This window comes from Epargyreus clarus, unplaced genomic scaffold, assembly GCF_041222505.1.
Source record: "Epargyreus clarus isolate Ecla_fem2 unplaced genomic scaffold, WU_Ecla_fem_2.2 ptg000007l, whole genome shotgun sequence".
Classification (NCBI taxonomy): Eukaryota; Metazoa; Arthropoda; class Insecta; order Lepidoptera; family Hesperiidae; genus Epargyreus; species Epargyreus clarus.
In genome coordinates, this window is record NW_027332215.1 from 23,683,106 (window position 1) to 23,708,517 (window position 25,412).

A 25,412-nucleotide genomic window follows, 5' to 3' on the forward strand; every position below is an offset into this window, starting at 1 on the left:
CGTACGGTTCCCTCAGGGTCCAATATAACAATGCGTTCAGGGTGCTGATGAAGCTGCCCCGTTTTTGTAGCGCGTCAGGGATGTTCGTAGAGGCGCGAGTCGACTGCTTTTATGCGACTATGCGCAAAAGATGTGGATCCCTTGTGCGCAGACTGCGGGGCGGTACCAACAGCATCCTGAACATGATTGAAAGCAGATTAGGCTGCCGATAATGGGTCATTGCTGTGCCATTTCTAATGGAATGGCATAGCAATAATTTCACAAACATAAGTTTTAGATTAAGTACTAACATAGGATAAGTCTATAATGTAATACTAACACATATGAGTCCTGTGGCTTGAAATAAATAAGTTATTATTATATTATTATCAACTATGTCATTGTTGTATATCAATGTAAGTACAATAAACATAAATGTTTGCAAAAAGAAAATATTCTTCAGGAGGATGATAAATCCTGCAATATGTTTATTATGTATCTATTGCACCTATAACTTACACGATTTGCTCTATCATTACAATTTTATAATATTATGTTTTCTTTCCAATTCCGAAATAAAGTGATATATTGTTTTAATTTCGGCTGACTTAATTCGCGGGTTAGTTTATATTTGGAATCCGGAAGAATTCGCGAATCCATATATCCGTGCCTGCAGATTTATAATACAATTCATAAAGCTATTTGTTTTAGTGCCTCAGTCAGTAGAAAATGGAAATTAAAGTTTGTGTTCAAACCAATTCATTTGGAAATTTTATTAAACGAATAAATAAAAATACTGCTTATCAAGTGAAATAAAATGAAAATGTTTCATTCATAGTAGACTCTGCAGTATTTCCTTTGAACATTAACAAATTAATACCTTTTTGCAAATTGTATCGCTTATGGAGAATAAGCGGCGCAACGAAATCCATTCAATCTCTTCCATAAAAATAATCGTTACAGATATCATTTACAGATTGCAATGATACGGAGCACGGGTAGTTGGAAAGTAGTCTGTAAATGTTGAATAGCAATGAGAAATATAACGTACAATTGAACAATTATGTTTAAACGATGCCAGGCGTTAATTGTGCTCATGCTGTCGGTGTAATCTTGTTATAACTACTAAATTGATAAACATGAGTATACTCACAAATAAGTATTTCATAGTACTAGAGGTAATAATCGTAGAACTTGTGGTTCGACTCCGGCGGCACCACCGCCACACACCTATTTCTGCCTAATAACAGCAGATACTTTTTCGAGGCGTTCCAGCTTAGTTCTCAGGGGTAGCGGCGCATCTGTGGCCGACCTCAGGTAGAAATATCTAATCCTATCTGACGTTGATTACAGATGTCCATGCATAAAAGTTTAGGTACGTTTAAAGAAGGTACACCGCAGCAAATATACTGCTACAATATTATGGTTAAAGGTACTGATCCTCTGCCTGCCTACGATCGAATTTCGAATTACTTACCTACTAAACAAATCCAACTAAATGAAAATTACCAGTAAAAATAAAAAACAATCATCGCCTACCAACTCGGTTTGGAAAGATTAGTAATCAAACTAGCAACAGTCGATTCCTGGCACGTACAATCGTTTTTGATAGACATTAGAATATTAAAAATTAAATAGTCTCATGAACCAAATTATTACCTTTTTGTTATCAATAAAAATATGTCTCTTTACAAAACATATGAAGTAGTGGATAAAAAGGAAGAGGAAAAGGTACTTGACTTCATAGCTTAACTTAATAAGTAAACGGGAGTTGTAGGTACTCGAAACGTTCGGCTGAATAGAACCTTGATTTTCTAAGTAGGTGGCTTCGCAACAACTCTCATTGGTAATTCATATTCCGAGTTCATAACAGACTAAGCGACCTCTTGTATATGTTACAGTTAGTGTCCGACCGAAATTCGGTTTCGGTTTCGGCCGAGTTTCGGCCAAAAATCAAGTTTCGGCGGCAGTTTCGGTTTCGGCGAAATTTGGTCGAAACTTTTGGACATTTGTAATCAACCCCAGATAGGATTAGATATTCCTACCTGAGGTCAGCCACAGATGCGCCGCTACCCCTGAGGACTAAGCTGGAACGCCTCGGAAAAGTCTGTCTTCCTTACCACACCCTTCAAACTGGAACACAGCAGCACCTAACACTGCTGTCATTAGGTAGAAATAGGTGTGACGGTGGTGCCGCCGGAGTCGAACCACAAAGAGTTCTACCACCAAATTTTACCACTAGTATTAATTGAAGTAAAACAGATTTTTTGAAGAGATTAAAAGTTAGTTAGACGTAGCCAGGGTAATGAAACAATAATGGTATGCTTTATTTCCACGCCTTCGCATTCCTGCCCTAACTCTTCGGTCCCTGAAGACCTGTGCCTATTACCTATTTATCGTTGCCTGTTGCCTATTTATCCCCATATATTGTACCTAGGTTCTTATTTACAATTTCAAAAAATCAATAATTTCGTATAATTCTTATCAGGTCGTATAAAGTTTCTTTGCATTTTTATGAAACTCAAGACACAGTTTTCAAACTGACACTTTATTATTTCGATTTTTTTCAATTCATTCATATAATATAGAAAAATAGAAAGAAAACCTAATGAAAACCTGAATACAACAAGTAGTTCGTCTTTGTTTTTTAGGTACAACCTTTTTAATATAATCAAAGCCAGTTAGATATAATACAGTCAAATAATATTAATACTCGTACAAGCTATATGAAAGTATATGAAAAAAAAAACGCAATCAAGTTATATAAAAGCTCCTTTTTCGCGCTTCCTTCATTCGCAGTTTCACTATTCGCGGATTAAAAAAATGCGGACCCATTCCATATACGCGGCAAAAAAAAATCTTTATTCACGGATGTAATAAGTACACACGTACTTAAAAATATTTCAATAGGTATCCAACCCAATATCCTTTGTAAATACCGTCACATGGACTAATAAAAAAAGTAAAATAGATCTTATTACAACTTTGCCTAAAGTATGTTGTTAAATGATATTACAGAGGATTTTTTTTATAATATAGGACTAACAAACGAGCATGCAGTCCACCTGATGGTAAATGTCTACTGCCGCCTATGGACATATGTAATCAAACCCAGATAGGATTAGATATACTCGTACCTGCGGTCGGCCACAGATGCGCTGCTACCTCTGAAGGCTAAGCTGGAACGCCTCGAAAAAGTATGTCTCCCTTACCACATCCTTCAACCAAAACAGCAGTGCTTAACACTACTGTTATGACGCAGAAGTAGGTATGGCGGTGGTGCCGCCGGAGTCGAATCGGAAAGGGTTCTATCACCTTCAGACATAAGCCGCCTTCGCCGCGATCGGTGTTTTTGAGAATGTAAACAGAATGAAACCTATAATCCCATATAAGTTACTATCCCGTATTCACAGTTTCTGTATTCGCGGCATATTTATGGAACATATACCCTGCGAATAAAGAGCTTTTACTGATCATAATTCAAAAATGTTTACGATTCAGTTAGTAGCCATACAACTTTCAAGGCTAGTTCTCACGTCTTTATAATTTAATCAATTAATCCCCAGAGAGAACGCAATCTGTCACCTATTAATAAAGTTCACCTACTTTACAGAGTGTGAATTTTGAATTTAAGTATTTTTTTTTATAAAATTTAAGTATTAAACGAACAGTGTACCTGATAAAAGATGACCACGGCTCCCAATGGGCACTTAGTAGGTATAATCAACAAGAAATAGGCGGCCCCTACGGAGATCAAACCCAATAGGTACGTGGTGTTGCTACCCCTGAAAACTAAACTACCTAGAACACCTTTATGTGTCCAAACTAGAACATTAGAACTTAATTTGCTGAAATAAGTTATCAATTTCATATACCTATAAAGATAATGCCACTCCAGTCGCGAGAAGCAAAAATAAAGTTCTAACGCGTTTACCGATATTTTTACATTCGTGTCACTTGTTATTTTATTACTTGCTACTAATTATTCCGAGAATGTTGCTTCTCAACTCAACTTTTTAAATAAAATGATTTGCCAATTTTACTACAAAAACACACAAGTTGGTTAATTTACTGACATCTATAGCGATAGTTCGTTAGAACTGTCAAATTGCAGCGGAAATGTGGTTGAGTGCGTTATTCCAATTTGTAAAGCTAAAAAATGTATTACCTTTATCGCCGTGTTTTAGTATGTTGGTTATGTTGTTAAATAACGAGTTAATTTATAAATACATTTAACAACGAAGTACACTATGTGATGGAAATCAGTTCTATAATATGAAAAGAAATTCAATCATTCGGGAACATTAAAGAGGGTATCAGAAGATTGTTCGGCTAGTTCCAATAATGACCTGTTTATTTAACCTGTTGTTCAGGATTTATTCGTTCTGAATATCCTTGTCATGGGAAGAAACATGGTTAGTATATTATATACATGGTTAGTATATTGTATACATATTATAAGTATATTCGGATGTTTTTTTCTATTGCACTTAATATCCCATACCAAAATGTAAGCTGCAAATACAAGTACACTTGTCCTAAATGAATCATTCGTTACTATTACATTACTTTAAATGACGATAATACGTATCGAAAATATTCTTACCTTTATTTATGTTGCTCTGCAATATCTTTTGTATTTCACTAGCTTCTGATCCGCTTTCAGACTCCGAGCACACTGAATAACCTCCGGCGGTTAAAAGCATAATTTTTTTATTGTCCACAATTCTGTAACTTTTCCCTGCGCTCCCGACACTTGTTGTTCGAACAGGAGGCAATGGCGGGCCCCTTAAAGTTCCCTGTACGCTCTCACTTAATTTAACACAGCTGTTTTGATCATTATTTTGTCTTGAATGTTTATATTGACCTAAAGATTTCAAGTCAACTAGATCAGCCCGTAACATATCACCGGTCGATATGGTATTGTTCGTTGAATAATGTTCCTCAAAACTTACTCGTTTCGTCTGTTGGTTCACATGTTTATTTTCTTGAGTCAAAGAACCACGTTGTATAATTGGTGAGTGAGATTGGCGAGTGATCAAAGGAGAAGTTCGATAAATTAATTTGTCTGGATTTCTGTAGACAATATCGTGCACTGTGTTAGGAATGCGATTAACTATGTATGAATCAGTTCGTCGTTCTTGTGCCCCTCTAATAAATGGTGGCGCAGCACCATACACCGGTTGATTAATAATTAAGTTTAAATCTTTCCCCCGCGGTAAGCTACAGCTTTTAGTTTCTAATGCGAAAGAGCTCGGAGTACTGCGATTAGAATTTGAGTAACTCGTATTATATTTTACGGGACTTCTTAAGGAACTGTTTAACGATTGCCTTAGAAAGTATTCATCTTCTCTTTGCTTCTGCTCCTTTATCTTTTGCCAATAAAAAGCTTCCACTTTTTGACGAGTTTTTTCTCTTTCAATGGAATCATCAATACTAATTGCCTGTTTTTTGGCAATTGGCGTAGAAACTCTCGGTTCCATATACTGTGGACTTGGTGAAGGCGTAGATTTATTATGAATACTGGATCTGCTTAAGGAATTTCTTCTTTCTTCTGCTTCCATCATAGTTTTTCTTACGAGTTCATAGGGAGAAACCGTAGTCGGCATGTTTGGTATTTTGTGGCTTACTGCAATTGGAGATGTCGGGGCTGAATAATTATATGGTTTATTGATACGATCCGTTCCTTTATCAACTTCATTAGATAGCTTAGTGTCATGAGTTTTTCCTCTTTCAAATGATAAGCTTCTAGCTCTAATAGGTTGAATAGTTCGCACTTCCGCTTCCTTTTTAGGAGATATAAGAATTTTGGTACTCACTTTCTTTATTTCTGCGCCAACAGAAGTCGGATGAGCTTGTGCCTGTGATGCTCTGTAAATTTCCATCTCATCAATCGGTGAGATTTTGTTACTTAATTTTTCCATAGAATGATAATATACATCGGGATACAGTGGGTTTTGTGCACTTTTACCACTGTTACTTCTATTGGGCATTGAATACATAATTTTGTTATTGGGTTTCGGTGGAACTTGTGGTCTTGCGGAATAAACTATATTGTTTTTTACATGTAAATTTGCAATCTCTTTTTGATTTATAATGCTTCTTATATTTTCCGATACTAAAGTACTACTCGAAGAGTGATTGCTTTGCATTTCAATATGTTGTGTATCGTTATCAACTTGTGAACGATTTGCGAGTGATAAGTTTTCATATATTCTATCATCGTTATCGTCTGTGTTCGGAATATACTTTCCAGACTTTACTGTAATACATCGAGGATTTTGATAAGTGTTTGTTTTACTAGAATTATTATCGGAGTTATTTTTCTTACTTGAATTTTTCTCTTTTGATTTGTGGGAAAAAAATAAACTCGGAAATATTTTACGAAAGCTATTTGTCCGTTTTTTGTTGCTTTCTGACATTTTTGTGTTATAACTGATTGCCGATCCAGATAAATAATGTAATCTGCAACAAATTAAAATACTAAGTTACTATTAATTATGAAAGAAGTAAATCTTATAACGCAAATACTTAATGTTTCTACATAGCGAATGCTTTCGAACGAAATGCTGCTTTTACTTAATTCTAACTGCTCCAAAAATGCATATGTAGCATTGGTTCGTCAATCTGAAGATTGAATACCCTACACTGAATATTACTAACTAAGTGTCCTGAGAATCCCAAAGCAAATTCCCTTCTACAACTTATTATTTGATGTCTGCTATATTCCGTTCAGTATACTGCCGCAAGGTTAAGCAGGCATTCAAAAGCCCTGGATTATAAGAGTATTTAGTGCACACTTACAAAAGGCTTTGCGCTTTCTCTAAGCTACCATTTATATATTATTACTATGAAATTAATATACCTATTATAAATATTTCACGGTATCTCTCAATTTCTCTTTTCCATTTTTCGTGAACGTTCTCATTTTTAATACAGTAAATAGATAGATTAATATAAGATATAGTTTAAGCATCTCGTAATCAGCACCTTGGCGTTATGACAACTGAGGCTTACAAACGTAATACTAGGGTCTGATTACAAGTTACAAGGCCAAGAGACGAGGTTTCGATACATTTATAATAACTTACCTCACTCATTTAAATATCTGCTAAACACGTAGTTATTTAAAGATTGTTTTTAGGTGCCCAAAAATAAATACTAAATTTAACAAATTCTAAAATTATTGTCAACAAAATGATTCTTTATTGCAGTTCATATTTTCTTCTTCATCCTTTTGAGGTCAAATGCACAACTATCTCTGTGGACTATGCTGGAATGCCTCGGAAAAGTATGCCTCCCTTACCACACCCTTAAAACCAAAACAAGTTGCGGTGAGCTGACTTAGGCAGAAATAGGAGTGTATTTTATCAGTTATACCTTAAAGGATTTCCTTTCTTTCTTCATTTAAGTGATAGCGATTATATATGTAGGGTAGCATTTATCTACACTAATATTATAAAGAGGACTTTGTTTGTTTGTTTGGTTGTAATGAATAGGCTCAAAAATACTGGATCGATTTTAAAAATTCTTTCACCATTCGAAAGCTACATTATCCACGAGTAACATAGGCTATATTTTATATGAAATATATTTGATAATGTTAAGGACAATAAAAAAATGTAGTTTTTCTTTCTAACAATATTTATGGCTAGACTAAGTATATATTGAGCGCCGATTTCAGAAATAACTATGTACTAAACCAACATTTACCTATTTCAATAATCTTTTACTTTGTAGTGACATAGAAGTCGGTTGTATTTTTTTTGTTAGCAGGTACTTTATATTTTTTCTCCCTTTATAATGATGACATACTAACGTTTATATTAATATAATATATAAATAAAAATATTTAACGAAATAACTCGTAAACGGGCCAGTCGCCCCTACGATTTTTGAAAATTCCCCTTGATTTCCCTTGTCTGCCATCATTAGACCCTGTTTTACTTATAACGGGGCCAACTTGGAAATATCTATTTTGCAGCAAAAAAAAATAATTAAAATCAGTACATAAAACGATGGTAAACGACGAAGTTACCCGCGAACAAACTTAAAAAAAAAAAAACATTTATACGGTCGACTTCAGAAACCTCCTCCTTTTTCGAAGTCGGTTAGAAACATTTTTGGACACGCTGTTCATGCCGTTATCCAACGAAATATACTAAGCCAACATTTATTTCAATTAATTTTTACTTTGTAGTGACATAGAAGTCGGTTGTATTTTTTTATTATCTTTTTTTAATACTTATACCTAAACGATTACTGTCGCCTATGACCATTGGCATCACCAGAGTAGTCGCCAGTGTAGTGCGCCTTTGGAGGAGAGCTCTTTTTGCCCCTTTTTTGAATTGTGTAGTACCTACAATGTCGACATTGGTAGTACCACAGCTATTCTTCTTTTTGCCTTTTATAAGTATTTACCTGCTGTCAACGGCTGCTGTGATCTATCCCTCATCACCCCTTTTTCCCTTCAAGGGCATGGATATGGAGGGCAATGGATGGAAGAAAATAATACTTACAGTGACTATTCTAACGAGGTAACAAGGTTACTTTACCTTACTTTACTTTACGTTACCTTAAGTACCTTCAGGAATAGAACGTTGATTAGGTGCAGATGTATATTCTTACCTACATAAACTACATAACACCGCTTAGTACAACGAACATAATGTACAAAAATAAAATGAATAAACGCCATATCATTATGTATATAATGTTTGAAGCGTACATTGATAACCTGGTTCTTATAGTGCCTATAGTGAATTCTTTATCAGCCGCGCCCGTCAGCTTACGATAAGCCCATTTGGTTATCGCAAATATATCTGCATGAAGCAGGCATACAGTGCAAATATCACTTCCAGGTTTTAAAAGTTAGGAGGAAAGCTGATTTAAGTAATATATATCTGTTAACAAAACCTGTTGTTAAATATTTCTGAAATCGGCGCTCAATATATACTTAGTCTAGCCATAAATATTGTTAGAAAGAAAAACTACATTTTTTTATTGTACTTAACATTTATGACTATTATAGTGTGTTAGTTTAATACATAAATATTAAATCATTAAAAATATATAAAACTTATTTGAAGTAGTCTCCATTGGCTGCAATACAGTCCATTAAATGTTGAGGCCAGTTATCAATAGCAGCACGTACTCTTTTTTTTGGGAAAATTCTTCATTGCCAATCGTATGGATTGTTTTAGGGACTCCAAATTATTATGGCGTTTAGAGCAAGCCTTACTCTCTAAAACGGACCATAAATCATAATCCTGTGGATTCAGATCAGGACTAGGTGACGGCAAGTCTTCAGCTGTGATAAAGTCCGGAGCGTTCATTTCTAACCAAAATTGGGTGGATCGAGTTTTATGACCCGGCGCCGAGTCTTCCTAAAAGGACCATTCTTGATTATCGAACATGGTGTTGTTAAGGGGATTATCTACTTTCTCAAGAATGGTATCTTGATACATTTGGGCTAATGTTTTGATACCTTTTTCAAAAAAATATGGTTCTGTCTCTCCTTCATAGCTAATCTCTCACCAAACCATCACTGAAGTGAGATAATGCCCACTTTGTCCTCTGTTGACAAATTCGGAAGCTTCTTTAGACCTTTTAGCATAAATAAGGTCATTATATTAGTTAAAATATTGCTCTCCGTAAAGATTTTTTCTGTGACTTCCCTTTGCTTACCACTTACGTCTTTGTTTTGTATTTACTACCGTATTCTTTTTAAAATTATCAGTTATTAATAATTATCAATACTAAGTCTTTTTTTTTTAAATATGCGACATGGTTCTAGGTGCTATGTTCATCTCCTGAGATAAATTATTTTGCCTTCGGACAGGATTTCTTGGAATTCTTTCCCTAACTACTTTGATCGCCTTTTTCATACGAATACTACGTGGACGGCCAGATCTTTTTCTATCACAAAACAGGAGGTTTCATCGTACCTATCAATAGCCCGGTACCCAAACATTTGACTAATACCAAGGGTATGAAGGATTTTAAAAGCTATATTTGGCTTCATACTTACTTTATGTAATGCAATCACAGCCATTCGGTTCTATTTATCACTTCACTCCATTTTAATATCACAAAATATTTTACAATATATTGACGCGAAAATAAGTAAACACAAAGAACAATCGTATAAAAATGACAGATTCCAAATTCAGAAGTAATATATTATTTACTTTTAATTTTAACAGTATTTATGGCCAGACTAAGTATATATCTATTTCGTTGGATAACGGCATAAACAGCGTGTCCAATATGAGCGATAATATCATATAAATAAGAGGATTTTTAAGATACCTACAGATTATTTTATTTATGAATTTTATGTTTGTAGATGTATATCGACTTTTTTGTCATTTCTGTGAAACGGAATGGGAGGTTATCAGTCAACGATTTAAGAAAAAGAAGTAAGTACTAATGTATAATATAATGTGTACCTACCACATTAATAGAAACTCATACCTAATTGAAACGGTGTCAGCTCCTACCGGTTCATTTGCATAATCTGGTAAGCGTCCCGTTTATTCTTGGCACGAGCGGCCTACTTTTGTTTATAGTTCGAAAAAACGACTTAGGCCCACCCAATTTCATGCTAATGTTGTTTTTGTGAATATGACGACACTACATAACTATTCTAGGTAGGTAACTATGTTTATAACGTTTAGAGAATCGAACTCTGAAGTATAAGCGCCGATTGTAATACACCTGAACAAACTTTTAATAGTCTTAAAATTCTACATAAATATGAATACCTACACCTATCAACCTAATACGGCCCCTCGTCAACATGAACTCCATGCGTAACTAAGTAATTAGATGAAGTATATAAAATGGGAACAATGATGAAACTCACATGACTCATGAAAACAATAACAAGCTTTCTTTCCTTGAATTTGCCGCATTTATCCCATTATGTCATCATTTGACAGAATAACCTTCGTAACTTAAGTCTTCATTGTTATTGTCTAAAATAGCACATTTCGCACTTTCACGAAGTTTGCATGGGATAAATCCCACAAACAAAATTAAAACAAAACAAAGCAATTGAAAAGAGACTCAAAACTTTATAAAACACCGTTTTTTAACTTTTTTATAACTTTAATAAACTTTGTTTTCACACAACCTATCCCGATACAAAGCTATTTAAACTAAAGTTAAACAATTCGTTACAAAGTAAGATTTACGAATATAAGACGTTGTAATTTAAATTCACAATGTCCTGCGAAATGCTAACTTAGGCAGGAAATGATCCGTCAAACGGGGTAAAGTTATACATATCAACATAAAATAACCTTTTACGTGCTGCATATCTGCCTCATAGCTCTAACATTTTTAAAGATTGAAGGCCAGGCCAGGCAATCTTGTCTGAAGTACGGAGAGCCTTAGCTGAACACAATAGAGTCGTGTTTAAAACACATATTTGAACGTTGAAACGTTCCGTTTAGCTTTAATTAAATAAAGTTAGACAAATTTACTAGCTCGAGGCTATATGAATATATCACCAAAATTTTCTCACTTCTATATTAATTCATATACGGGAATAAGTATAATATTTCATAGTAAAATATCTAAACTAAGGTATTTTATAGGAAAAAAAATTGTAAGCAGAATTGGAAATAATTCTAAGTTATTAACATCAATAAGTCATAATTAAACTCTCACTACAATTTTCCTATAAAATACTGGTTCTGAATGTATTTGTTATCTTTTACATGAAAAGTTTTATTTTTCTTGTAAATCCCATTATCGGGTTAATGAATAAACAACAAGTAGGTAAAATGGAACGTCACTCTTTTGACATTTGTGGGCGACAGTGTGGTTATTACATTACACATTATTTTGAATAGGGAAACATATTTGGGAAATTTCTTTTTTCATTTTTTGGTATAAAAATGCGATAAAATCAAAGTTTTGCTGTATTATTTTTCATCGTAGTTATCAATAAATATTTACGCATTGAAATTATACAACTAAAATAGTAAAACTAGAGTATTGTTGCAAAAGCGTGTAATATTTTTATGGAATTATTGGATGCGTGGTAAATATTAATCCACATTGTCTTAACATTTGGAGGTAATTATTCCTCAGAAAAAGTTAATTTACGACTGCTATACAATAATAACATCACGAACCTGGCCGTGGCCACCGTGGCCTCCATTTACTATGTAAATAAACTGGGATTTAGGTACACACGCCGCGAAGTTATGACTGTGTTCATCAAAACTTGTATATCAATGATTTCGTTCATTGTAGACAAATTATCAAGCACAGCTATAGCTTGAGCCATGTAATTTTAATTACATTTTAACGGATATTCAGAAAAATTAGCCGTGTGGTGCCGGCCTCGAATTGCACCACTCCCTCTCTTCCCGTGGATGTCGTAAGAGTCGACTAAGGGACAATACTAGGAGATGGGCAGCAGCATCTTCCTGTGTAAAATAAATAACACCCACTGCGGTCACCAACACGCATGCCAGGCGCGGTGACTATGGCAAAAACCCCCACATGAAAGGTGCAGAAAAGCCACGGCCCCCAGTCCCCGGCGGCCCCGCTATTCCGGGCTATGGTAGCGGCCAAGGTAACGGCGGGGCAGGGGGTGCTATTGGAGTTTACTTCTTAAGGATTTGAGTTATAAGGCCCGGTACGGAAATTTTATGAGGAGTAAAATCAAGTGTAACACGAAAAGTTGAGGCGTAACGTAGAAAGAGACAAACATATATATCTGTAGGATTGAACGTGTAAAAGAATGAGATGGAATACATTACACAGCGTATCTCATTCTCGGGGTCTCCTCTTTGCGCGATACTTCGTAGTCTCACTGTATAGTTCACTACCTCCAGTCTGAGAGTTGAATGTGTGCGTATGTTTGTACGTGTGTGTTGCGCGCTAGATATGGTACAACTATTGATGCGGTGTTTTCACGATTCATAACTCATGTAATTTCCGAAGTTCACGTATCGTATTTCAGTTACCACAAACCTATAATTACAGTATTTAAAAATGATATTATAATTCAAAGTGAAAGAAATCAATCATCCTAAAATTGGATTTGTATAAATTAAACATAATTATTATTATTATTTATATTATTTTGTAACATACTTTATGTAATACGCATTATTGAAGTAATATAAATAATCCGAATAATTACAGATATATCTTTGTTTCTCTTATCATTTTAGCAGATACGTTCATTTACTCTTTTTTTCTATTCGATATATATCATAATTATAGTTCGTAAGGAGTAAACTCCAATCGTGCGTCGTAGCTGACACACACACTTTTTTTTTTATATAAAATATGAAATATGTTTGATATGATAGCTTGTAAGTAAACATAAATTATGCAATATTTCGTTTAATTTTTAATACACTCTAAGTATTTTTATTTTCAATTTTTTATCTGTGGGTTTCAAATTCCAAAACGGCGATAGTGCTGCTTGAAATGTAATGTGACGTCACCACACGCATAATAAACAAGACAAATAAAAATGATATCGTTTGCTGTTAGAGTTGGTTGAATTTATGTTGTGAACCGAAATGAATCCACAGTATATTAAAGCTGATAGCGTGAATCTGCTTAAATAAGATATACAATGCAAAAAATAAAAATGAATACAAAAACTTCCGTGAAATAACCTATGGAAATCACAAAAAAACATTACATTTTAACGGATATTCAGAAAAATAATAATATTTTACAATTAATTTGACAAATTTTGAATTTCAGTTGGCAACTTTATTTCGTTTGACATCGTGACGTGACTGACATGTGTCTGACTCTGACAGAAGTGTTTGCTATACGTGTTGTTTCCGTATTTGCTAATTAAGCGTACTTTCAATTTTTGAAATAATTTATCTTACGTTCGGAATCAGATTATATTACGTGTCCTTTTTCCAGCGGTATTAACGTGGTATATTACGAATTAGTGTCGCTCGAAAACACGTATCACTGAATTTATCATAAAATATAAGAAATAACTGTTTTATAATTTATAAAAATGATAAAAACTAGAAGTGAAGTTAGGTTTACGTTTTATGCTAGTGGTATATTTATTTGTTACTTCATTTATGGTATGTTACAAGAAAAAATAACTAGAGGAAAATATGGGGAAAACGACAAATTTACATGCACCCTTTCATTAGTTCTAGTTCAATGTATTGTGAACTACATATTTGCTCAAATATTGATGGTAAGTGAGCGTTACATTTGTTTATATACATAGCTTGTTCTGGAAAGATTGTATGGACACCCTTTTTTGAAAAATCTAACTAAAACCTGTGTAATCCTCAACTGTATGAACAGTTTTAATATACTGAAGGTTTAATTGCACAAACACCATAATTAAAATTAATTAAGTAATTATTGTTACTAAAACAAACCACTAAAAAAAATTATAATACTTGCAAATAATTATCATAATGCAGGATGAACTTGATCATCTCACTTTATATAATTAAATAAATAAGTAGTAAAAAGTGTAAGGTGATCACTGTCACATGCAAAGCTCGGGTATCAAGGGTATACATTAAATAAAACTAGATATTTGATTAATGCTAAACGTGGGTTAGTGATATTCATAGGATATTTATAATGCAACGTTTGTTGCCATATAAAATTGTAATAAAATGAATAAAAGGTGTGCTTTGTAACCTAACCTGTATGAAGCGGGCCACATCATCACCCTGTATTGGTTGTGTGGCAAACTACATATTAACAGTCGAAAGGCAAAAATTACTAAACAACATTGGGTAATCTTTATGGAAGAGTGATCTAAATTGAAATAAAATGAATTGAGCATCAGACTCCTTCTATGGAAATAGCTATACATACATTCTACTAATAAATGGTATTGTTAGCGTTTTGACATCACCGGACTGACTTTTTGAATATACTAAGAAAAGTAACATGTACCAATATATTTCATCTTATAGACTACTTACTTATTACTTTTGTTAGACGTGCTTTGCTTCATAGTAACTAATGTGTACTTAATGTAAAGATTTTTTGTTTTGTTTACGAGTGGGAAACCTTCAAAAGGTACCCAGCGACGTGCGAGCGACTCCGGGTTTATGTGGGATTTTTACTGCACTAAGACCCCCCCAGTGACTGTACTCAATGTGTCGTGGAGAACTCTGGGATCTCTACTCCCACACTATCTGGTGTTTACTATGGGAAGTGAGCACAAATATCGTCTTCCTTCCAGGGGTTCAAATCAAATCAAATCAAATCAAAATTCTCATTCAAAATAGGTTCTTTACAGATCACTTTTTGAATGTTAATACAACTACCACCACATCACTAGGTGTTTCGTTATGGAGAAGAAGCGGCGAAAGAAACTCCATAACACACATCTTTTAAAAATATGTTTTTTACAATGTTAAACTTAACCTAATGGTACATGTGGAGCTGGAACTACTTCAGACCACACCGTTTTGTCAGTCAAATAATCACTTAGTTTATAGTACGCTTTTTTACATAGCGTTTGTTTAACAACATGTTAGAACTTTTTTTCTGTGAGATTCAAAATGTGGTCAGGTATTTTATTGTAGTAGCGAATACAGTTACCCATGAAAGATCTAGCCACCTTGCATAATCTATGTTTAGGAATTGCTAATTTATTTCTATTTCTAGTATTAAAGTTATGGTGGTTACTATTATTTTCAAACATATCTGTGTTTATACTTATATACATAATATTTTCATAGATGTATTGACTATGTACCGTCAATATGTTAATAGTGGGAAACAGTTCTCTCAGGGACTCACCATGTCGCAGACTATATATTGACCTTATTGCTCTTTTTTGAATAGTAAATATAGAGTCTATGTCAGCAGCACTACCCCACAGCAGAATGCCATAAGATATAATGCTGTGAAAGTAACTGAAGTAGACAAGCCTGGCAGTGGGGATGTCTGTTAACTGTCTAATTCTTGTGTTGTTTGCTAGACAGTTCAAGCTCCCACTCTGGCCGCCGTGGAAACGTCCTTTTAGTCACCTGTTACGACAGGCAGGGGATACTGTAGCCCCATTCTAGTCCCGGGCCTACAGGCAAATTGTATACTCCTACAAAACCTCTATATAATGGCTCTATATAACTTTCCAACCTTGTAAAATAATAAACACACACAAAAAAAAATAGTTCATATTACTTCATATTATTCTATCACTGTTACTAATAAGGCCTGTCCAGTAAATTAACTCTTAATACAAGAACAAAAAAAATATAAAAGAGATGAAAACAAATAACTATATTAATCTCCTTACTCCATCACTTTTGTTTTGTCCCTTCGTAGAGCTCTTATTGCCCTCTCATTAAGATTTGTGGACTGAACTATTGTATTCATATTCATATTCATATTCATATTCATATTATAGAAAATAGAACCATCAGGGACTCTTATTTTGTAAGATACGGGGCCTGTTCTTTCCACAACGTTTCCTTCTACCCATTTATTGGTTTTAGTATAATAACCCCTAACCAGGATTTTATCCCCTATTTCAAAATTTCTGCTAGTTCCCTTAGATATTTTTATTTGTTTGTCCTGGGCTTCTTGTACTATACAAGTCGTACTTGGACGCATCGCATCCAATCTATTTCGCAAGCGATGTCCTAAAAACGCCACCGAGGGGGCCACTGTGGTTGTTATGTGCTCACAGTTCCTATATTGGAATAGAAAACGGCATAAACTGGTATGTATGTCCTCCCCCTCTAACACTGCCTTCTTAATTGCCTTCTTAACGCTTTTCACCGCATTTTCAGTCGCTCCGTTTCCTTGCGGTCTATGTGGTGAAGAAGTAGTATGCTTTATTATATTTTTTATGCAAAAGTCTTTGAATTCCGCGCTTTGAAATGGGGGTCCATTATCTGTTACCAGCTGTTCGGGCAATCCAAACGTAGCGAATAAATTTCGAAAGAATTTTATTGTTTCACAGGCCGATGTACTCCGGAATTCTTCCGCCTCTATCCATTTACTATAGGCGTCCACTGCAATGATATAATATTTCCCGTACAACTGAGCAAAATCCGCATGAATCCGCTTCCAAGGCCCCGCCGCAAATTCCCATTCAGGGATGCAATGTGGTTTTCGGAGGAGCATCGCGCACACTACGACAGGCGTTACATTTTTCTCCGACCAATTCAATGTCTTTTTCTAATGTCGGCCAATAAACATAATTCCTTGCAATAGACTTCATTTTTACTATCCCCATATGCCCTGCATGGACTTCTACTAAAACTCTTTTTTGTAGAATATGTGGAATTACTAAACGATACTTGTATAAAATACACCCGTGGTCAATATGTAATTTTGAACGTTTAACATAAAAAGCCTTTTCGTCCTCCTTGTACTTCTCTGGCCAACCAAACATAATATAACCGTAAATTCTCGCTAATAAATTATCTTTACTTGTTTGTAAAGCTATTTCTTTATAACTAACCGGCAGAGTTTCATTCACATACAGCAAATAATGTTTCTCACTTGGCTTTTGTTTGACTTCAATAACATTATCCAACGGTAAGCGAGACAAAGCATCTGCGTTGCCATTGCACTGCGATTTCACATAATGTATCTCAAAATCATATGCAGCTAACCTAGCAGCCCACCGTTGCAACCATCCTTATGCGAATCCTTTATATCATTAAGAAGAATAAATTGTTCCACCCGACGAACATACAACGACCACTGGCCCGAAAACATATCAAACGGTTCAATTTTTCCGTACGGCATGATTATTTAGATAGATTCACACGCGTTAACAAAACAAATCCCGTAATCGTCGCCAATGTAGTGTACGTAAATTAAACACCGCGGTCAGTTGCTAACTAACTTTTATTGTCTACCTGCATTCCTTTATACACTACAGTGTCAAAGCTATGATATTAAATTACTTGTAATAATTGATTTAGTTATTAATCTTTTGTAATTATTCATTTAGTAAATGTAATCTATCCTTAAATAAATTTCAGTTATCCTGGAAACATGAGAAAGATTCTACGCGGAGAATCTACTACTTCTCTTCAGCTCTCACATACCTTTTGGGAATGGTATCGTCAAATATGGCACTGCAATGGATAAATTATCCTACTCAGGTACGAAAGTTATCAATTTGTAAAAGTAAAAAATAATTCTAACTTATAAGGTTATGGGCTGAATGTTATGTCCTGCTGAGTATATACTTCCTTCACATACACACATATACTCCAGTAGTTTGATTATGATGCTTCCAAATCATGTATATAATCTAATATATTATAAAGTAACTAGCTGAGCCGGTGAACGTCGTATTGCCATTATCACTTAGGGGTATGAGAAATAGATAGTAGTCGATTCTCAGTCCTACTGAATATGCATATAAAATTTGGTGAAAATCGGTAACGCCGTTTCAGAGGAGTATGGTAACTAACATTGTGACACGAGAATTTTATATTTAAGATTAAAAAATATTTTTTATGTCAAACAGTTTTATTAAAAAAAGTAATAATGAATTGGGTAATGTACTAAAAGCTTAAAAATAATTTGGAAGGCCCTAGGTAGCAGCCATCCCACTCTCATCAACAAATTATGGTGTTGATCAATTAAAAAATAATAAAATCATTGGGTATAGTATAATCTGCCTGACCTGAGTAAATATGTAAAAAGGATACCCAATGATTCTATTATGTTTTTATCTTTATCTTTTAACAGTAATAGTTACAACTTGTTTCTCAGGTCTTATAAAATAAGATGTTCCTTAAGAGTTACCAACAAACTAAATAGGAAAAAATAGATATTTTAAATTAAAAATAAAAATTACAGGTTGTTGGCAAAGCAGCTAAGCCAATTCCAGTGCTGATTCTCGGAGTCCTCATCGGGCGGAAAACATATCCCCTAAAGAAATATTTGTTTGTGTTCCTTATTGTTTTTGGAGTAGTACTCTTCATGTATAAGGATCAAGGCGCAAAAGCCACTTCTGATTCTCAAGGATTTGGCATCGGAGAATTGATGCTTCTACTCTCCTTGTCGATGGATGGTCTAACAGGAGCTGTCCAGGTAAATATTGTAGGGTAGTAATAAAATAATGAGATAGATAATAGATGATAGATGATATGAGATGTTATTTTATTACTAAAATACAACTATGTTGTTTTATTTATTTTTAGGGTTCCGTATATTTTTACTATATAAGCCTCAACTGTCCGTCTGTCTGTCACACGGCTCTATCTCGTGGACCGTAAAAGCTCTACACTTGAAGTTTTTACAGAATATGTGTAACTGTGGTTGCTATAACAACAATTACTAAAAATAAAAATATCTTCAGAACCGTAAAAGATAGACAGTTCGAATTTTCACAATGCATTTAATTTTATGACTGCTATAGTTGCAAATACTAATAACACAAATAATGAAAATTTAATGGTACGGAACCCTCCACGTGAGAGTTCGACTCGCACTTGGCCATTTTTTTTTGTACGAAAGCAAAACTATGACTATTTAAAGTACTTATCATTAATAAATAGCGCCCGGTCCATTTATAGCTACTTATGTGCCAGATGTGGGAGGGGCTTAGGCTTTAAAAATAATGTTTCTTATGTAAACATGCATACAGTCCCCATAAGTGATAATTGTAGTCTATGAATGTTTATAAGCTTCCGAAATGGTACCTAACCATGAATTATGATCTTTGAAGTGTTTATTAGGTCAATCCTTTGTGCATATATAATGAAGATAGTTTTATAAAATGATTTCAGGAACGCATAAAAAGTGAATCTTCACCCACTGCTTATTCTATGATGCTCAACACAAATAGATGGTAAGTAAAACTGTGATACAAAAATTTGAATACGTAATCGAGTTTTTATTTACTTTTAAACAGTTAAACGTTACCTTCATTGATCCAATTTAATTGTGCCAAAAAAGAATTATGTGTTTTTTGTACATCGTAATTGCTGGCATTTGCATGGCTGTGTAGCATTGCAAAATGTTATTTTTATGTAGCTATTTTTTTATTTGCGAATTTTAATTAAGTACTATTTTTTTTATTTGCAAAATTGTTATTTGCATGCTTGTCCTGTATGCTTGTGTAAATCGAGATATACATAAATCACTTATGAATGTGTACACGCTGATGTCCAAAACCTTCAATGGAATTTTGTGAAAGTGTTTGCGCACTTCCAGCTAGAAAGAAGAGTTTATTTCGAAGGACCGGAAATGTAACACTATTTGACCATTTTCACTATTTTTAGGTCAGCAATAATGCTCTCAATAGCTGTGGTTGTGAGCGGGGAAATGTTCAAATTCGCGACCTTCGTATCTAACTATCCGGAAGTGCTCATGTACCTCACCGCATTCGCCCTGATGGGTGCACTCGGACAACTTTTCATCTACTTTATGGTAATATTCCAGGAATATTGTTTTATGCCGAAGTTTGATTTAAAACACTTTGCATTGATTTATATTATTTAAACAAGAGTTGACACCAACTTTCTTACAATTCATTCAATACGAAATGTTTTGTTAATTAAGGGAGACCTAATACTGACTAGAGTGACTTTTGTTTCGTCTACACTTTGCTGCAGTAGATACCGTCAATTTATATTCTGATTTTGAGGGATTCGCATAAGTCAATTGAAATGTTACATTTGGGTTGCAATTCAGATCACTACAATTCAGAGGACGCAGTGTTGGTTCTATGACAAAACAATATATAATCAAAGTTGTAGATAATTCCTTTACATCCAAAAAATAAAATTGTGTCCTCTGACTTTTGTATGCTCAGGACCATCGTTTGTAACATTTCATTAGACTAATTATACCATATTGTGTTTTCAGGTGTCAGAATTTGGGCCCTTACCTTGCTCGGTGGTGACCACTACGCGAAAATTCTTCACGGTGCTCGCATCGGTGGTGATCTTCGGTAATGTGCTGTTAGGCCACCAGTGGGTGGGCGCCATATTGGTGTTTAGCGGTCAGTATACATTATAATCAAGTTACTCCATAAATACTAAATATTTTAATAATGAATTGGTGGTGAAATTAGGCGAAGCCCAAATCCTCTATCGCACCTTTTATTTTGATATTAATGTACATTGTACAGTATATGAATTTACACCGTTGCCGAAGAATTATAGTTTAAGAACAAGGATAAAGTTATATTTCAATATCGAAATATGAAGTGTTTCATTCCTTGAATATGTAAAAATGTAAACAACACTTATGTAAAAATAAAGAGATAAACAAAATTATAGTGTAAGAATAAAGATAATCTATTTCAATACCGACAATTATGTACCGTCGATTTAAATGAAAATTATATATTTTATGTGGTACGCATGGTGTTAAATAGTATTGATATATTCCAATTTATTCCTCAGTGGTGTAACAGATCTGTGGTAACTCTAATCTTAAGGAGGGTTGTTTATAGATGTGTACTGTGTGGTCGTTTTATAATATACAAAGAGAACCTCTGGCGTCACAATTATGTTTAACTTTTGCATAACTCTAAGGTATTTTAATTTATGTGATGTATGTTTCTGATATAATGAGTTTGGTGAATATGATTTTATTCGGGTATTTCTCATTTTATTTTTATCTGCGGTTTCAGGACTATTCATGGATATGCTCTATAGTAAAGGAAAAAGCCAACCGCCGAAGAGAACATCGAATAAATGATATAGTATAATGTTAACCGTAGGGAATTACGTACACTAAGATTTTGCGTGCATGTTTTGTGCAGCAAGTAATTCCTTTCGAAATAGAAAATTCCATGTTTGTACTCTGTGCATGAGGACGTCCAGGATTACCCAACGATTGGGTGGCCATCATCCGTTTTTAATTTAAAGTATATTTTCATGGGTCGCGACCGATACGATTGATGCATGTGATAGTTGAGCGGCGACATTCGCTAGTCAACTTCACAATAGCGACCGTATACTTACATTATTATTGCCGCTCAGCAATGACTATCATGACAGCCATATCGGCCGCGATGCTCGTAAGCCTTATTATCATAGTAATCATATCCCTCTGCACAGACGTAACATAACTTATATATATAACGATCTTTTTATGCTATTTATTATTAAATAATAAATAGGATAAAAAGATCGTGGGTCATAAATTAATAATTGAATTATATTTTAAAAAAATGTGAACAGTTGACAGACTGTGCCTTTACATATTTTGATGTCTTCCGAAGGTAAACAACGAGAAATAAATAGCCTAATAAAAAATGAATTCATAAATTTTAAAATAATTCAATCAATCGTAGGCATATTTATAAAAGCATTCTTTTTTAAATAGGTATAATAATATACAATAATTATTTTATATTACCGCAATTGTGTATAATCTACCAAAGACGTGTACAAAAGTTAAACCACTTCACAAATCCATATGTATTATTGTACGTTTTTGTGTGTTTGTTTACATGTTTATGTATTAAGTGTCTATTTGTGATTTAAATATATCATCACGATTTCAAGATATAAAACTGTACACTTGTTTGTATTTGATCTTTCTGACCAGTTTTAATATAACCTAAAGAATTTTGAGGAGAGTTTTTGTATAAGCTAGTTTAATCGGTAATTGTATGTCCCCAAAATTTGTTACTTTTTACATAAAAATAAATAAACCTTGTCTTGAAAGCAGAGTTATAAGATCGAGTTCTTAATATTTTATGATACCTTTAATTATGTAATAAAATACATTTTTGACACGTAATTTGTACGTTGTTGTATGTACGTTGAAATTTACACTAATTTATAAAAAAAATATTTAAAAGTTGAAAAGGTGTACATAAAAATTGGTAACTTTGATGTATTTTTGTTTTGTATTATGAATATTTATTTGAACTATTGATGAAGGCAAAATATTTTAACTGAATAAATATTATGTAGCTGATACTAATTGTAAAAACATGAAATATAAACATAATATGTTTGTGTTTTAAAATAATATTTTATTCTATAGCGAACGTTATACTTACTTTTTCCACAAAAACAGTTAGCTATCACCATCTATCACGTAGTGATTATCTACTCCGGGTTCGGCCCCCGGCCATGTAGATATGCAAATGATGTGGTCTGCTTTGCGTTTGGGAGACTATTATACATGACAACAATACATTCCACACATTACCAATTTATATTAGCTACATCTTACTACTTTTCGCCGAGAAGGTAGTCGAAATTCGACCATTTTCATTAGATAATTTGAGGATTTTTAATCGACAACATCGGGAGTCGTTAATAGTTAATAAAAAATAATTCACAAACAAAAGAGAAGTGTTATGTCTTAGTTTATTATTTTAATTAGAATTATAATAAATACATGTATCTGTGGTCAATTTTTATTTCGGACACATATTTTACATATTTTTATTTCGGAAACATGGTGGACTCGTTAAAGATTGTTATGATTACTGGTCTACTGTTGAGCACGAGTTTCCTTTAAGAATAAGGTTTAGGCCATATTAAACAGTGTTGGTCAAGCGATGATCGATGAACTTGAGAGATCATTAAGTACTATGAAAAAATGGTCATAAGACCGAGAAGCCATCGCAAGAACAAAAAAAAAGAACTATGAAGAAATCTCTGGTGTGTAGGTGTCTTTGCTATGTTTTCCTTTACTTTTAAAATGAGTAGATAATATTTAAAATTTATTACGTATGTAATTATCCGACTGCCAAGAAAGCGTTATTTTTTTCAATATGATTCATCATTTTTATATTTTAGAGCGTCCGCTAGAACTGACGACGGTGCACGCTCATATGTCTGTATTGAAAAATTTCATGTGCAGCGCTATGCGTCGTTGTTTGACATGCGGGGTGGGCACAGTACGCGTTCGCGACGCGGACCCGCTCGTATAATGTTTCTTACAGTCCCTCGTTATAACAAATAAGTTATTTCAAATTTGTTTTGGAGTAGATATGACACTATAATAAGCGTACTTGTAATAGTTAAAACTTTTATTTTAATAAATGAAATTGCCAATTTGAATTTCAGATTTTTATTTATTTGAGACTATTTGAATTAGTGCAACGTTTATATTTTTCCTAGCGTGGCTTCCTGTGGCTCTCCTAGCCATCCGGAATAAATTACCTAACATATTAAAAAAAGTATTTATTAAAATTGGACCAGTACTTCCAGATATTAGCGCGTTCAAGCAAACTCTTCCGCTTTATATTATTAGTATCGATTTTCGCAATGTGAATATGATGATTATGACTGGAAAAAATGAACTCGTAAGCATTCTTGAATCAATGTATTTATTCTTTGAAAAATCTTATTTTTAAGGCTTAGCACGCACTGCGGTTGAACCCTAGCGGAATAGAAATATTTGAAAACGCATACAAACGCGCTCTGCTGATGGCTTTGAGCTTAATTTTATTTCAGTACCATTATGGATTTCTGGCGAACAGCGTGTGTTGTGGCGTTAGTTTAATCGCTCGCCCATTGAGAATGAATAACAAACCTAATTCGGTGAAACACAATGCATGCGCCATCATACTATTATGTACTATGCGACACAAAGATGGACTTAAACAAGCTGCCTGTTGGGTTTTTAGCATATTTATTCAGTGATAATTTACAATGGTACGACAGCGAATCATCGCTTTAAATTTGACTCAGCTTTATGAAAAACTTTACATAGATTGAGTTTATACATTGCCAATCTAACACTGCCATCAAAATTTACGTTTCTTAAATCAGTCACTAAAAACAGTCACTATTGCGTGCACGTGTATATGTTACAGTCAATGTGATCAAACAGCTATTATACATAATGATTGGTCATTATGTATACCAATACCAAGTCTATGAAATTCTATAGAATTGGTTAGGTCAAGTTGGAACATAAAACTAAGCGAGCAGGGCGCGGGAGTGCCCTGCAAGTGAATGTGTCCAAATCATGTATTAATTTATATATTATAATATTACAAAAAATATAGTTATCCTTTAGCAAAATTTAAATAGAACTTTATAATCACCTATACCTGTTTTATTACTTTATCCAAGTCTTATTATGTATAATGGCTGGTTAATGTGATTAATTCCGTATTATTTATCACTTTGACGAAATTGAGTAAATGTTATACATGATGGATAGATATTATGTATAATATCCAAATTTATTACTTTGGCTGTAACATATATAAAACAATGTGCTAATTTGCGGTGTCAGACTTGCAGTTAAACGAGAGTTTAATCGTAGTGCGTGCTGAGAAATACGTTATACATATTATATTGATTATGTGTCATTTAACATTCTTATTACATAATTAGCCGTTATTATACCTAAGTAATAATGTAAAACTACAATAGATATTAAAATCGAATTAAGAAGAAAAAATGAATAGGTACATAAGCTAATTATTATAAATGCTAAAGAAATTAAATTTAGGTAGGTACATTTTCATATAGTATACCTTTATTAAT

At 33.8% G+C, this 25,412-nt stretch overlaps 2 protein-coding genes across 2 annotated transcripts; one reads left to right on the top strand and one right to left on the bottom strand.

Annotated features, from left to right (window-relative positions):
• Window positions 1-74: 74 nt before the first annotated feature.
• Window positions 75-11,276, bottom strand: LOC140743807 (uncharacterized). The gene is made up of 4 exons (XM_073075393.1): window positions 10,847-11,276; window positions 4,586-6,444; window positions 4,412-4,494; window positions 75-176 (listed from the first exon to the last, which is right to left on the bottom strand). Exons 2-4 carry the CDS (start codon window positions 6,399-6,401, stop codon window positions 75-77), a joined length of 2,001 nt encoding a protein of 666 aa, XP_072931494.1. The 5' UTR covers window positions 6,402-6,444; window positions 10,847-11,276.
• Window positions 11,277-13,763: 2,487 nt separating this feature from the next.
• meigo (Solute carrier family 35 member B1 homolog meigo) lies at window positions 13,764-23,972 on the top strand. The gene is made up of 7 exons (XM_073075202.1): window positions 13,764-14,185; window positions 17,964-18,086; window positions 18,793-19,026; window positions 19,725-19,786; window positions 20,220-20,367; window positions 20,806-20,941; window positions 21,578-23,972. The coding sequence occupies exons 1-7, from the start codon at window positions 13,994-13,996 to the stop codon at window positions 21,643-21,645; spliced, it is 963 nt and encodes a 320-aa protein (XP_072931303.1). The 5' UTR covers window positions 13,764-13,993; the 3' UTR covers window positions 21,646-23,972.
• Window positions 23,973-25,412: the final 1,440 nt, after the last annotated feature.